This window comes from Amia ocellicauda, chromosome 17 (assembly GCF_036373705.1).
Source record: "Amia ocellicauda isolate fAmiCal2 chromosome 17, fAmiCal2.hap1, whole genome shotgun sequence".
NCBI classification, from domain to species: domain Eukaryota; kingdom Metazoa; phylum Chordata; class Actinopteri; order Amiiformes; family Amiidae; genus Amia; species Amia ocellicauda.
Genome location: NC_089866.1, coordinates 10,273,616 through 10,288,731, shown reverse-complemented (window position 1 = coordinate 10,288,731; position 15,116 = coordinate 10,273,616). Strand labels below are relative to the sequence as shown.

The 15,116-nt window shown below is 42.3% G+C and overlaps 1 protein-coding gene across 1 annotated transcript; it reads right to left on the bottom strand.

Moving 5' to 3' along the window:
* Positions 1–4: 4 nt before the first annotated feature.
* Positions 5–14,975, bottom strand: rsph10b (radial spoke head 10 homolog B). The gene is made up of 21 exons (XM_066689206.1): positions 14,910–14,975; positions 14,239–14,520; positions 14,062–14,137; positions 13,048–13,116; positions 12,577–12,750; positions 12,293–12,378; positions 11,866–11,986; positions 11,493–11,669; positions 11,035–11,179; positions 10,590–10,711; positions 10,054–10,243; positions 7,932–8,040; positions 7,742–7,821; positions 7,500–7,648; positions 7,191–7,298; positions 6,913–7,089; positions 6,160–6,273; positions 5,851–5,926; positions 5,225–5,359; positions 2,899–3,091; positions 5–312 (listed from the first exon to the last, which is right to left on the bottom strand). The coding sequence occupies exons 2-21, from the start codon at positions 14,484–14,486 to the stop codon at positions 126–128; spliced, it is 2,736 nt and encodes a 911-aa protein (XP_066545303.1). The 5' UTR covers positions 14,487–14,520; positions 14,910–14,975; the 3' UTR covers positions 5–125.
* Positions 14,976–15,116: the final 141 nt, after the last annotated feature.

Sequence of the window (15,116 nt, the reverse complement as noted above, 5' to 3'; positions counted from 1 at the left end):
TATGATTTTGTTGGCCTGTTTATTTATAGTACAAAGCTCTTTACATGCTCATACTTAAACATGAGTTTATCAGACATTAGATATTACTTCTATAAATGTTATAAATGCTAGCGGGGGCCTGTTGCTTATTTCTTCTTTTTCTTCCCGCTGGAAGGGGGGGGCTTGGTGATCCTGACGGCCGAGGTGCTGACTGTGAGGACGGGAGACCGGAGAGGGTAAGGGTCTTCCTCCTGAGCCTCCACTCTCTCCCCTTCCTGCTCCTCCTGTTCCTCACGCTGTTTCTCCTCTGCTGCTTCCCACAGCTTCTTCAGTCTGCCCAAACAGGTGGGAGGCAACACGTCAGCACTGCCGAAGAGCTTATTGCTGCATTGTGATTTACCCTGACGATATAGCCACCTCCGAGTAGGATGGTGAGCTCCTGAAATCGTCCTGCTTTTCCTCATAGTTTGGAAACTGGCTGGTAAAAGAGGGCAGTAGTGGACAGTGCCCTCATCTTTAATATGCAGATCTCTCCTACTTTGAAATCACCTAAATACTGCAGGAGTATGCAAGCCTCTCTTTTGCAAAGGCTAAATTTTAGGTTGTCTACTTTAGTCACCTCCCAGCTTGACCATGCTCTTATCAGAGTCCTTGTGCATTATCACTTATCATACCTGGTTGGCTTATGCTTTCTACACTCTACATTGCAAATTATACTTGGTACTCGTCTTCATAGCCCTCCGCTCTATGACTAGCACTATAATGCCCATGTTCCATTGAGTCAAGAGTCCGGGTGTTCCTAATACAATTGAATTGCCCCTCTTTGCTGACACCATTGGAAAAGTGAGGAGAGAGCGACAGCTTCAAATCCTTGTGCTGAACAAAGCCTTGAGACCCCCCTGAGCTCCCTCACCAGTGTTTGTTTTAAGATCTGGATCATTTAATTTCAGTTTGTTATTTTTGGGTTCACAAATAAACATTCTGTTTCTATTTCGATTTAGTCAATGAATGACATCTTTCAAACAAACAAATGTCATTTTGACAATTTATTATATTTTTTGGAAGTCAGACAGTCATCAGAGACTTCACAATGATTTGATTCAACTTCAAAAATAAATAGAGAAACATAAGTTTGTACTTTATCTTGTTGGATGGTACCCAAAATCGTCTGCCTCTCTCGTCACATTCTAAAAACTCTTCCTTGGTGTTACTACACGAGTGAGTTTTTTCCCCAGACAGTTCACGACTACACATCATCCTGTCTGCCACGAAGACCTGTCAGACACTTTCGATGCATTTGGTCAAACAAATTCCAAACTGCACATTCTCCCTGCTGTCCTGTCATATTAGCTGACTGACTGTGCATTACAGTAAGCAGGAAGGAAGTTCAATGGTATCTTCTGCTTTCTAGATCAGATATATTGTCAGCTGTTCATTGGCAGTAATATCAGATCTGCAAATCAGGTTATTCAATCGAACTGGTTGTCCAATGAGCCTAACTGTTTCGTATGTGAATTATGTTCCAGCTGAGCTCTTCATTACTTAAGCTGTAACTTTTAACTGTTTTATTGATTAGATATTTTTCAGTTGTTTGCTCCACTTGCATGGAGGCTTCAGAAATACCATTTCTTTATGGATGTTGTTGCCAGTTAATTTAGTATAATCTGGCTTTAATAAAACTGATCCCATACAGCTGTCTGAACAACACCTTAGGTTACCAATTACTGATGTACAGGCAGAGGTGAGAATTACAAGGTATCCGACACTCACATAATTAATTTTGTATTAGCCCAAGTGCTTAAATTCATTGAAAGGATTATACCTCAGCAAGAGGAACTGTGAAACCCACACTTGGTAGTAAGATAATGCTAATTTCTAACCTGTCCAGTTTAAAGAATAAAGAAAAAAGGTCTAATCAGACAATTAGGCTACATCTTTAAAAGCCAAGTTGGACTGAAAACTAGCAGATGGTTTGAGTGACCTGGAGCTAAGCGAGTAATAAGGTTCTTTAGGAGCTCAATTAGATTGTAAAACAGAAGACCCTATGGAGATACGTGGAGTGGAGCAGAGGAAAGCTGGCCTAGTGGATGATAATCAGAAGATAATCATTGTGCTCAGACTCTTTACCAGGTGTGCCAACATCCCAATAGATAACATACAAGTTGACTGCATGCACTGCACAGGAATTAACATCCGGCAAACAAGAAAAATCAAAAATAAACAAAAATAAGCCACAAATGGCTTTTGCAGTGGCAGAGCAAACATTTCAGCTGCCACGTGCAATGATCAGCCACGCTGTGCTTAGAACGAACACCCACTGTCATCCTTTAATTGTATTACACATTCATTCAATCCATTATTAAATGGAAACATTTCACAATAATGGAACCCAATTCTTAATGAATTAATGTCTGAATACAACAGGAATAACACACGAATGCCTCATGCGCTTCCACTGAGTTCTGATGTTGCCCACATGTATAAGCCCTGACCCCAAACCTAGTCTGTAACCCTTTCCCTAACCCTGATCCTAATCCCATTACATCTGATTAACAGCAGAACTCAGATGAAGTGCATAAGGTATTCATGTGTTTTTCCTGTGGTATTCACACATCTGTTCAGAATTGGTGCCCATTATTGTAAAGTGTGACCAATTATATTAATGACAAGTGGATCTTCAACATAGAAATCACTTGGACATAGAGGAAGGAAAAAAGGGAAATTAAAATAAATAAATAAACATGTTTCTGAGAGACTTAATATATAGTATTTTTTTACTTTTCCCTACCAACAAACTGGTTAGATAGACTACAATCACCAGTCATTAACCTAAATAAAACAATTCAGTCTTAATTCATCATTTTTACCATGTGGTTCTGCTCCCAGAGTGCAGTGCCTTGCCCAGTTGTTGTGTCTTACCTGGCTGCCTCCGCTGCCCTGGCTCTGGCTGTCCGGGCCCGCACCACCCTCCGCTCACGCTCCTCTGCCACCTCCTTCTTCACCAGCAGGCTGTACTCGTACGCTGGGAAGAACCTCTTGGTGAAGAACACATGCACCTGTTGTATCCAGCGGTCCAGTTCACTCTCCCGTTCATCGAGACCTTCAGCTCTGTCTGGAAACAGATGGTTGATAGCAGGAAACTAGTGAAAAATGGGTACACATAATATTCAAATCTAGATATGCCGAATAAACCCATGACTGGTAGAATCAAATCAAATAGCAATATGTCGATGAAGTGACACTGTATAAGCGTCTGTAACATATTTCTACAAGACTGACTTTCACATTATTTTCTATTGGATACATACAGTGAGGGAAAAAAGTATTTGATCCCCTGCTGATTTTGTACGTTTGTCCACTGACGAAGAAATTATCAGTCTATAATTTTAATGGTAGGTGTATTTTAACAGTGAGAGACAGAATAACAACAAAAAAATCCAGAAAAACGCATTTCAAAAAAGTTATAAATTGATTTGTATGTTAATGAGGGAAATTAGTATTTGACCCCTTCGACTTAGTACTTGGTGGCAAAACCCTTGTTGGCAATCACAGAGGTCAGACGTTTCTTGTAGTTGGCCACCAGGTTTGCACACATCTCAGGAGGGATTTTGTCCCACTCCTCTTTGCAGATCCTCTCCAAGTCATTAAGGTATCGAGGCTGACGTTTGGCCTAAAACCTAAAGCTCCCTCCACAGATTTTCTATGGGATTAAGGTCTGGAGACTGGCTAGGCCACTCCAGGACCTTAATGTGCTTCTTCTTGAGCCACTCCTTTGTTGCCTTGGCTGTGTGTTTTGGGTCATTGTCATGCTGGAATACCCAATCCATGACCCATTTTCAATGCCCTGGCTGAGGGAAGGAGGTTCTCACCCAAGATTTGATGGTACATGGCCCCGTCCATCGTCCCTTTGATGCGGTGCAGTTGTCCTGTCCCCTTAGCAGAAAAACACCCCCAAAGCATAATGTTTCCACCTCCATGTTTGACGGTGGGGATGGTGTTCTTGGGGTCATTCCTCCTCCTCCAAACACGGCGAGTTGAGTTGATGTCAAAGAGCTCGATTTTGGTCTCATCTGACCACAACACTTTTACCCAGTTCTCCTCTGAATCATTCAGATGTTCATTGGCAAACTTCAGACGGGTCTGTACATGTGCTTTCTTGAGCAGGGGGACCTTGCGGGCGCTGCAGGATTTCAGTCCTTCACGGCGTAGTGTGTTACCAATTGTTTTCTTGGTGACTATGGTCCCAGCTGCCTTGAGATCATTAACAAGATCTTCCCGTGTAGTTCTGGGCTGATTCCCCACCATTCTCATGATCATTGAAACTCCACGAGGTGAGATCTTGCATGGAGCTCCAGACTGAGGGAGACTGACAGTTATTTTGTGTTTCTTCCATTTGCGAATAATCGCACCAACTGTTGTCACCATCTCACCAAGCTGCTTGGCGATGGTCTTGTAGCCCATTCCAGCCTTGTGTAGGTCTACAATCTTGTCCCTGACATCCTTGGACAGCTCTTTGGTCTTGGCCATGGTGGAGAGTTTGGAATCTGATTGATTGATTGCTTCTGTGGACAGGTGTCTTTTATGCAGGTAACGAGCTGAGATTAGGAGCACTCCCTTTAAGAGAGTGCTCCTAATCTCAGCTCGTTACCTGTATAAAAGACACCTGGGAGCCAGAAATCTTGCTGATTAATAAGTGATCAAATACTTATTTCCCTCATTAACATGCAAATCAATTTATAACTTTTTTGAATTGCGTTTTTCTGGATTTGTTTGTTGTTATTCTGTCTCTCACTGTTAAAATATATAATATATAAAATTATAGACTGATCGTTTCTTTGTCAGTGGGCAAACGTACAAAATCAGCAGGGGATCAAATACTTCTTTCCCTCACTGTACATAATGCATATGAAGTCATCATCTATTCTTTAATTTCACAAATTTCACATGAACTCCTATGATTTCCCTTAATCAACATGCGATGATCAAGAAGAGCCGCTTGAGGAATAATGTTGCAGGGAGTCTCCAGAGTGCCCGGCCTCTGTGCCTTGGTCAGATGGAGCTATGCTGCCCTCTTGTGTAAATCATCAGTACACGAATCTCAAACCAGGAGCTACTGGCTTTACATGTGCCGAGGAGTGCTGGTGTAATTCAGAAGTGATTTCCTTCTTCCTCCTGTAGATCTGACTCCAGAGGTGAGCGAGTTTTAAAGAGATGGGGTTTAACTAACAATTGCAGAAGCTGTTACCTGAGCCAGGACTGACACACGCGGGGGCCAGGGCTGGCATTGAGTGCAGCATCCTCACACTGAGGTCTGAGACACTGTGCACACCTTCCACAGACTGCGAGCGTGCCGACTGGAGAGCCGAGCCACTGCGCGCACCTGTACACACACACAGGACACATCACTGACACACTGCTACACTCTCATTCACATGCAGAAACAACATTACATTACTGACACACCACCGCATTTACCCACACAAGACGCACAGCAATCACTCACACGCCAATGCGGTTACCATCACACAAAAGACACACATCGATCGACCACTGCCAGGTTCACAAACGCACTGGTCTGAAACATAGAGCCTAAAATAAATAAGCAGGACATAAAAAATAATGCAGGATGAGGTCTCCCTATGGGGGATTTATGTATTATTATATATGGGGCATAGTGGTTAGTGCTGCTGCCTCACAGTTACTGGGGCCCAGCTTCGGACCTGTGTGGAGTGGCCTGCTCGCCCCATGTCCAGGTGGGTTTTCTTCCTTCCCACAGCACAAAGACAGGCTGCTTAGGTTGACTGGCTGCTCTACTTGCTCTGTGGATGTTTGCGTGTTTCATATTTACTTGTTCTGCATCAGGCAACCTACCGTTACCAGATTGATGTCCTGACTGTTCTTTAAGGTTTGCTTCAGATTCCACACTCTGCTTTAGATCTTCAGATGTCTAAGGAGAAAACACAAAAGCCCATAATATTATGTTGTTTTAAATTGATTTGGTCACATACATCCTACAAAAAAAACGAATAATTATTCTTATTCTGTCTCGCCGAGTCACTCTTGTCAAAGGTAAAGGCTTTTCATTAGATGCTTTCATTAGTTATAGTTCTGTTTATTAAAACAAAAACTTCCTTTAAATCATCTACATTAGGACACATGAAGAATCCGAATTCTGCCAACCTCAGATTTTTTCCCAGTGCTCGATAAAGATGCCGAAATCAGGTGGGATGATTTGAAGGTCTGTCTGTTCCGAGTTGCAAGATCTTCTTTCTGCGCACTCTGTGTCAGGACGGCCTAGGGGGACCAATGTGAATAAAGTTTAAAGTTTAAAGAGGGAGAGATGGATAAAACGCGAAACTGTTTTAAATCCGACTGTCCTCGTAACACACACACACACATTAATAGCGTTATTGTATTGTTGGGTTTCAGTTTTAAACACGGGATGACGGCTCATGCCCATTCAGCACAGAGCCAAAGCAGGTCCTGTTTAATGGCTCATTCAATAGCAACACACACATATTTTGTATGATCTACAACGCACACTATTCAAGTGTATTGTGAGGTAATCCTTCAGCTCGTTCTCTGTAGTTTATTTTGCCAGAGTACGCAGCTTATTGCAATATGTTATACACTACACAGTTTGTTAAACCACTCTACAACAAACCATGAAACTTCTCAGTTCCATTATAGTTGATAATGCGAATCGTGTTTCTGTGTGAGATTTTTCTCTGGATTAGGGAGCACCAATATAAATACAAGACAATAGTAATCTGTATATTTTAAAAGCTTGCAGATGGATTTGATATCACCTGTCATGAAAAACACCAGTCTCACAAGATCACTGTATAGCTTCCTGCAGAAAACAATGATTTTTATCGAATAGAAAGCAACAATAAACCCAGCGTCCTCAGCCCATCGGAGGGAAGTCCTCACCTGTGAAGAGGGCTGCAGTGTGTGCTGAGAGGGGCTGCCTCTCTGCTCCTCCACGGGGGAGTCTCTGGGCACGTCTTCCGCCTTCCACACATCTGCAGGGATCTCCGAGGGGCCTGGCCCTGTGCCGCACACCTCTGCACACCCCAGCAATGCCTCGAAGAACTCCAGGAACGTCATCTGAATTGGGCACAGGGGGCGAAACTCATCAGCTAGTTGCCCTCGGGGATCGGGATCACAATGGCGGGCAGCTTGTTGAATCGAGTCATTCTCACTCTTACCTCCAGCTCCAGGTTACTGTGGGTCCCATCATAGGCGGCAGGGTTCTCAGCAGCAAGTTTGTGCAGGGCCTTCCCAACTGTCAGCTCCTCCCCGTAGAGATTAAGATCCTGGGCACACAACAGATGTAAAGTTGTGAGAATAAGTATCTCAATACCGACTATCAAGCAACCAAAGCAGTGATGATGATTCCTCAGTCTGTTGATGGTGAAGTGCAGTGTGTCAATACCGGAACTGACCATAAGCCCAGACACGTCTGTTTTTAATACACTGCTATGTTTTTGTTTCAGAAGAACAGTAAACACAGTTACCTTTAACATCTGTATAAAGTGTCTCATTTTCATTGAGGGCTCATATGGTGCCCTCATGTTCTGCAAGCAGTAGGCCCTGTATATCTCCCAGCTCTTCTCAATGTAGTTCACAGCTATGACAGCATGGAGGTGGTGGCTGAAGAATGTACCTACATGCAGAATACATACAAAATACATATGATTAAAAAATAATCAAGACTTTAACAGAACAGGAAAAAAAAAAATCTACTGTTTTTTCTCACCTTTCACATCCCTTGCATTTGGAATTATGTTCTCTCTTACCAGCTTATAAAAACAGGATGCTAAAATGTGATTTGATGATCTGCAATGTAAAATCGTTAAATCGTTAAAATTATCTTTTAAAAAATAGATTAAAAAGAATGATAATTATTTAATATTTCAATACATTAATTTCCAATAGTGGTTGCTTACTCAATCTGTTCATGATATATATCGTAAGCCAGCACAATCATGTTACTGAGGAACGTCCTGAGAAGCATGGTATCAAATGGGGAATGAATCTCGTCAGGAGGAACACCTTCTGCAAAAACAAAAAATAAGAAAAAGTTAAGGAGGATTTTTAATGTGATGGATTGCTTTTTCAGTTAATTGATATGACTACCAACCAATCAGGACAGCCATCTTTCATATGTAAGGTTATTGAAATAACATCTCTTTTTGTCCGTATATGTGTCCCCAATTAATCTCAAACTGGGATTTTGTTCGTCAGCTGTTAAGATTGCCTGTCTACTGATGCTCAGTGCGGCCCAAACACCAGCCTGTGGAAACAGTCATGACCAGTCCATAGCACATTTAATAACGGTCTGCAGCATATTTCATCTGGCACCCAATCACATTAATCTCAAATCCGAATTTTTGCAGATTTGTTTTGAACAAATAAGCCTTTGTTTTGTTGGTAATTTTGTTCTTTGTCTTGTATTCGAGTGCATGTGTGTATGTTGTACAGTCAAATATACACTCACCTAAAGGATTATTAGGAACACCATACTAATACTGTGTTTGACCCCCTTTCGCCTTCAGAACTGCCTTAATTCTACGTGGCATTCATTCAACAAGGTGCTGAAAGCATTCTTTAGAAATGTTGGCCCATATTGATAGGATAGCATCTTGCAGTTGATGGAGATTTGTGGGATGCACATCCAGGGCACGAAGCTCCCGTTCCACCACATCCCAAAGATGCTCTATTGGGTTGAGATCTGGTGACTGTGGGGGCCAGTTTAGTACAGTGAACTCATTGTCATGTTCAAGAAACCAATTTGAAATGATTCGACCTTTGTGACATGGTGCATTATCCTGCTGGAAGTAGCCATCAGAGGATGGGTACATGGTGGTCATAAAGGGATGGACATGGTCAGAAACAATGCTCCGGTAGGCCGTGGCATTTAAACGATGCCCAATTGGCACTAAGGGGCCTAAAGTGTGCCAAGAAAACATCCCCCACACCATTACACCACCACCAGCAGCCTGCACAGTGGTAACAAGGCATGATGGATCCATGCTCTCATTCTGTTTACGCCAAATTCGAACTCTACCATCTGAATGTCTCAACAGAAATCGAGACTCATCAGATCAGGCAACATTTTTCCAGTCTTCAACTGTCCAATTTTGGTGAGCTTGTGCAAATTGTAGCCTCTTTTTCCTATTTGTAGTGGAGATGAGTGGTACCCGGTGGGGTCTTCTGCTGTTGTAGCCCATCCGCCTCAAGGTTGTACGTGTTGTGGCTTCACAAATGCTTTGCTGCATACCTCGGTTGTAACGAGTGGTTATTTCAGTCAAAGTTGCTCTTCTATCAGCTTGAATCAGTCGGCCCATTCTCCTCTGACCTCTAGCATCAACAAGGCATTTTCGCCCACAGGACTGCCGCATACTGGATGTTTTTCCCTTCTCACACCATTCTTTGTAAACCCTAGAAATGGTTGTGCGTGAAAATCCCAGTAACTGAGCAGATTGTGAAATACTCAGACCGGCCCGTCTGGCACCAACAACCATGCCACGCTCAAAATTGCTTAAATCACCTTTCTTTCCCATTCAGACATTCAGTTTGGAGTTCAGGAGATTGTCTTGACCAGGACCACACCCCTAAATGCATTGAAGCAACTGCCATGTGATTGGTTGGTTAGATAATTGCATTAATGAGAAATTGAACAGGTGTTCCTAATAATCCTTAAGGTGAGTGTATATTGGCTGTATAGGTCATACTTTGGTGGTCAATGATACTTTAATAGCACACAGAGCCAAGGCTCAGTGTGAAAACATTTCGAAACACACTGCCATATGATGATGCACGGCAGTTTGGAAGTCGTATGTGGTCTGTCTTGTGATCACCTGACTGTGGCGCTGAAGGAACCAGTATTCAGGTTCTGTACTAGTTTTGGCTGTGACTCCAATGCTTCCTCTGTATTCCAAGAGACCCGGGAATGAGAGGTTTTTTTACCCCCTGCCACCCTAAAGACACTGACACTCCCTCCCTCTGGTATGGTAAGAAGAGAACCCCCGGTATTGCAATACAAGCACCGAGAAGTGCAGCACTTGCCACTACAAAGCCGATCCACGTGGGCCAGTGTGAGGTGGTGCTGGTGGATTTGGCAGTCCTTCAGCAGCCTCCAGAACTGCAGCCTGGTGAGCAGGAAGGTGTTGTCTGGGGAGTGCTCGTAGCCCAGGCTGCTGTAGAAGCTGTACACCTGCCTCAGCTCTGTGATGTGCCTTAGAACAGCAAACTCCACCTGCAGGAGCACAGACAAGAGGCACCACTGATGTGAGTGCACTTCCACCAGGGGTTCACAGGGGACAATGGCTGTGTGCAGTACAACGTTATGACCAGCGTGTTTTATAAAATAATTTAAATAGACGCTTTTTCTAGGCTCAAAATGTTGGCTTTTAAAAAGGAATGCACAGAATGTGATGCACATTTCAATCAGTCACATCTATGAGAGATATTCCGTATAAACATATACAAATAAAATAAAATAGTATATATTTGCTTAATGAACCAACGTGGACAGGGGGTGCAAAATACCCATGGCACTGTGCTGTGAATGATTTCTGTACTGGCGTCCCTTGTGTCCTGACCTGCTTCAGTTCGGTGTCTCTGCTGGCTTCAGGAAGTCTCTCCAGCAGGCTGCAGATATCTAAAGCCATGTCAGGACCCAGCACCAAGGAGCCTGGTGCTTGGGATCTAATTGAAGTTTCATCTAAAACAACAAATTGACTTGGTTAGCTCACATCAATAAATTTAAAGACTTTGACATTACTTTAAATCTCAATTTATCTTTTTTATATTTCTGAGCAAAAGCCATAATCCAGAGTGATGTACAATTGCTACAATGTATCACATTAGTTTTTATTTTGTCTGTTATTTAAGTAAAAGCAAGTGAATTTATAATTAGGATACATTATGTTGGCTAAGGTCCCTGCTTTTAAAACAAATATTCAGTAGGAAACTTCAAAAATTCTAGAATTTCGAAGCAAGCATCACCTCAATCCTTCACCTTTCATTTACACTTTATTTGCCTACCATCGCCACAAGGGGGAGTGTGAGTCCTGATGCCACTAAGGTCTGGACTGTGAGTTCCATCCAATGAGAATCCTGGAAACTCAGCCATGTGATCTTCTACAAACTCGCCTTCAAATATGCGTCCATTCTTAAAGATAAACTTTCCCTGGAAGAAATAACAACAGGGGAAAAATATAAAGAAGACCATGTAAATGTAAGAAAAATGTAAATGTAAGACCATTTCAGTTATTTGTTGAATACAGACACTTAGCTAAACGTAGTATGACAAGGAAAGAAAAGCAAAACAAAAATTAAGAACACAGATTCCAAGATTCCGTTTCTGCGTTATGTTGTGGTGTGTTTGGTAAATGACAGACTGATACTCTGGATGATGATAAATAAGTAAGAGGTCAAACAAATAGTGGAGAAACTCCACAACTCTAGCAGCTGCAGATTAATTCAAACAGCACCAGCCTCACCTGACCATGCTTCTTATTGCACTGCCACTCGCCGTCATACAGGGCTCCGCTGGCGTAGTAGAACTTGCCGTGACCGTGGCGCAGACCCTGCACAAACGCCCCCACGTACTCGTTCCGCAGGGGGTACTGGGAGCCTGGCACTCGCTTCAGGAACCAGGTATGAGTGCCCTGTCCATGCTGCGTTAAACAGGAAATTGATCACAATTACACAAAAGAGCCACAGTAGTGTGCACTAATTTTTCCTCACTACAGCACTATGTCTAATCAAATGTAAACAACTGGAAGCAAAATATTTACTTTTTGTAACAGCAGTGTTGTTAGAAGTGCATATTTCACTGCATGGACAGGGACGGTTCAAAAGACCCCGGTTTACCTGGATCCCATTCTCCCACTGCCCATTGTACTGCTGCCGGTAGGACAGCCATTGCATCCTGCCCTCTCCGTGCCTTGCGCCGTTCTTCCACTGGCCTACATACAGGTTTCCAGAGCTGAAGCTTCATACATGGGAAACACACATAGTCATTACTTGAATTACTCTAGGCATCCCACCTCCCCAAAAAAGCTAGATGTATTCTTTAGACAAAATATAACAAGCATTAATAACGTATTTTAAATAATAATGCAAAGAGTGATAATACACAATGTACTAGTTGTAGACTATTTCATAATTTGTATTATTATTATTAATTTGGAAGATGCCGTTATCCAAATTTCATTCTCTGTGTATTACATTTTCAGTCTCCATCCATTACAGTCATTCAGGGAACGTCTCCATTCTGACCCAGTGGAGTGTTACATACCATCTCACTCCCCACCCCTCCCTGACGTTGCAGATCCAGTCTCCCTCATACCACGATGTTCCTTCCTGGTTATAGTACATTATTCCCTGAAACAGATGGGAGGAAAAAATCTGCTTTATCATGCAGAAGTAGCCCCCCAGCTTGATTCATTTTGATCAATCTAATCCTATATTTAATGCCAATATTACATATTTTCTTGCACACTAGTTTGATGTTTTTTAAACTAACTACAGCTGACCCAAAGAACAGAATGACTGAATACACCAGTGCTGAGTGATATCTACCTTTCCATGTCGGTACCCCTGATGCCACTGCCCGGTGTAGGAGGCGGACTTGTTGCCACATCTGTACGTGCCAGTTCCATGGCGTAGTCCCTCGTACACCTCGCCCTGATAGGAACTGCAGTCGGGCCATGTGTACACGCCGTGACCCATGGGCACGTTCACTGAAAAATCCCCCTGCGGACACACAGTAAGGCAGTTAGGGACCTCTGCCTGATGTTAAAGAGTTTGGCCACGCTAATGCATTCAGAGCATGAGTGATAAAAAGCACAAACAAGAGCAATCCATTGGTTTTCCCTAGAATCTCTAAAAAATGCGACAGACCTTTATAATTAATATTAAGCAAGAATAACATAAGCCCTAGTTGCACTGCTACATTGAACTCCTTTGATCAAGTTTACCCAGAATCCTAACACCCTTTCGATGCAATGGCTTATTTCTGAGGTTTCTTTATTGTAATAAAATAGAAATTACCTCATATTTAACCCCATCAGCCCACATGTAGGTCCCTTGTCCATGCATCAGTCCTTCTGAAAACATACCCTACAATACAGAAAAATCAAACAGAACTTATTATGTATTATTATTATTGCAGGATATAAGAGCAATTCAGTGTATATCACTGATACAGATCCAATATACACTGAACAAAAATATGAACACAACATGCAAAAACGTCAAAGATCTTACCGAGTTACAGTTCATATAAGGGAATAAGTTAATTTAAATACATTAATTTGGCCCTAACTCTGCATTTCAAGTCTTACATTTTGGGGGAATGTGTAATTGGCATGCTGGTTGCAGGAATGTCCACCAGAGCTGCAGTCAGGTCCAGACCTCTGTGAGGATGATGAGGACACAGATGAGCTTCCCTAAGACAGTTTCTGACCGAGAAATTAATTGGTTGTTTAAAACCACAGTTTCATCAGATTGTCTCAGACAATCCCACATGTGAAGAAGCCAGATGTGGAGGTCCTGGGCTGGGGTGGCTACACATGGTCTGTGGTTGTGAGGCCGGATGGACGTACCGCCAAATTCACCAAAACGATGTTGGCGGCTTATGGTTGAGAAATGAACATATTCACATTCCTCCAGTCAGCATGACAATTGCACACCCCCTCAAAACTTGAGACATCTGTGGCATTCTGTTGTGTGACAAAACTGCACATTTTAGAGCGGCCTTTTATTGTCCCCAGCACAAGGTGCACCTGTGTAATGATCAAGTTGTTTAATCAGCTTCTTGATATGTCACACCTGTCAGGTGGATGGATTATCTTGGCAAAGAAGAAATGCTAAACCAATTTGTACACAGAATTTGAGAGAAATAAGCTTTTTGTGCATATGGAAAAATTATTGGATCTTTCATTTCAGCTCATGAAACATGGGAAACATGAAACACTTTACAAGTTGCATTTATAGGTTTACTCAGTATATAATGTATTTTATACTAATACTAAGGTTTATAGGTGTAGTTAATTTCGTTTTTACCTGGTAAACATGACCTCCCTGAAAATATGCAATTCCTTCACCGTGATAGAGTCCGTGAAAAGTTTCTCCTTCGTAACTACAATGAAGGGAGATTGAAGTTGGAAAAATGAATACAAACAAAACAGAGACAAACTCGTTATGTACGCTCCTACCGAGTAACCCAACGAAAAACACAACCTCTCTACTATTATGCGAGTAAGAACCGGCTCTTGGAAGATCTCCGGTGCCGGGGGCTGCGGGTCTGGACAGGGGGCCGGGGCTGGCGACTCCACGGGCGACTGGCTGGGCGCCGAGGTCAGAGCCGAGTCCTCCTCGGTGTCGGCCGGCAGCTCGGACCCCACGGTGGAGCTGCTCTGCGTTAATTTCTGGAAGGACACCTCGAGTGGCGACTTATCCACTTTTTTCTTCTTTTCTCCCTTCGCCATCGTAATATTTTATGTGCAATAGGAAGATGTCGACCTAGCACAGACATAATAATAATAATAATAATAATAATAATAATAATAATAATAATAATAATAATAATAATACATTGATTCAGTAGTTACTACACACATAAATAACATTAGATACCTTGTAAATACTATTATTTACAGAAATATTAGTAAACAAATACTTTTAGCTTTATAAATGGAAGGTAAAGTAAAAGTTTTAGCCAACGAATAATTAATTGATTTCCTCGCTTCATGCAGACACAACTGCCTACTAAAATGACTATATGGATAACGGGGAAATATTAACATATGTACCAGCCTGCGGATTCAAATTAGTAAATTTCATGTTCTGTGGTGCATGTCAGTATCTCGTAAGCTTCATTATTTAACAAAGTGTAAACTTTATCCGCATACCTGTGTACAATACTGTATTCCTGCTTCCGCGCCAGACATACATACCAACATAGCAACGGATTGGTGACACCGTTACTAAGGAAGTCTCTACCTACGGCAAGTCGAATGCATCAATTTCGAGAGAAACCCATTTTCAAACGCGTTCCCAAAACAGAATGATTTGAACGATTCCCTCAACATGGGTATGTTGATTCTAATCTACGTTTT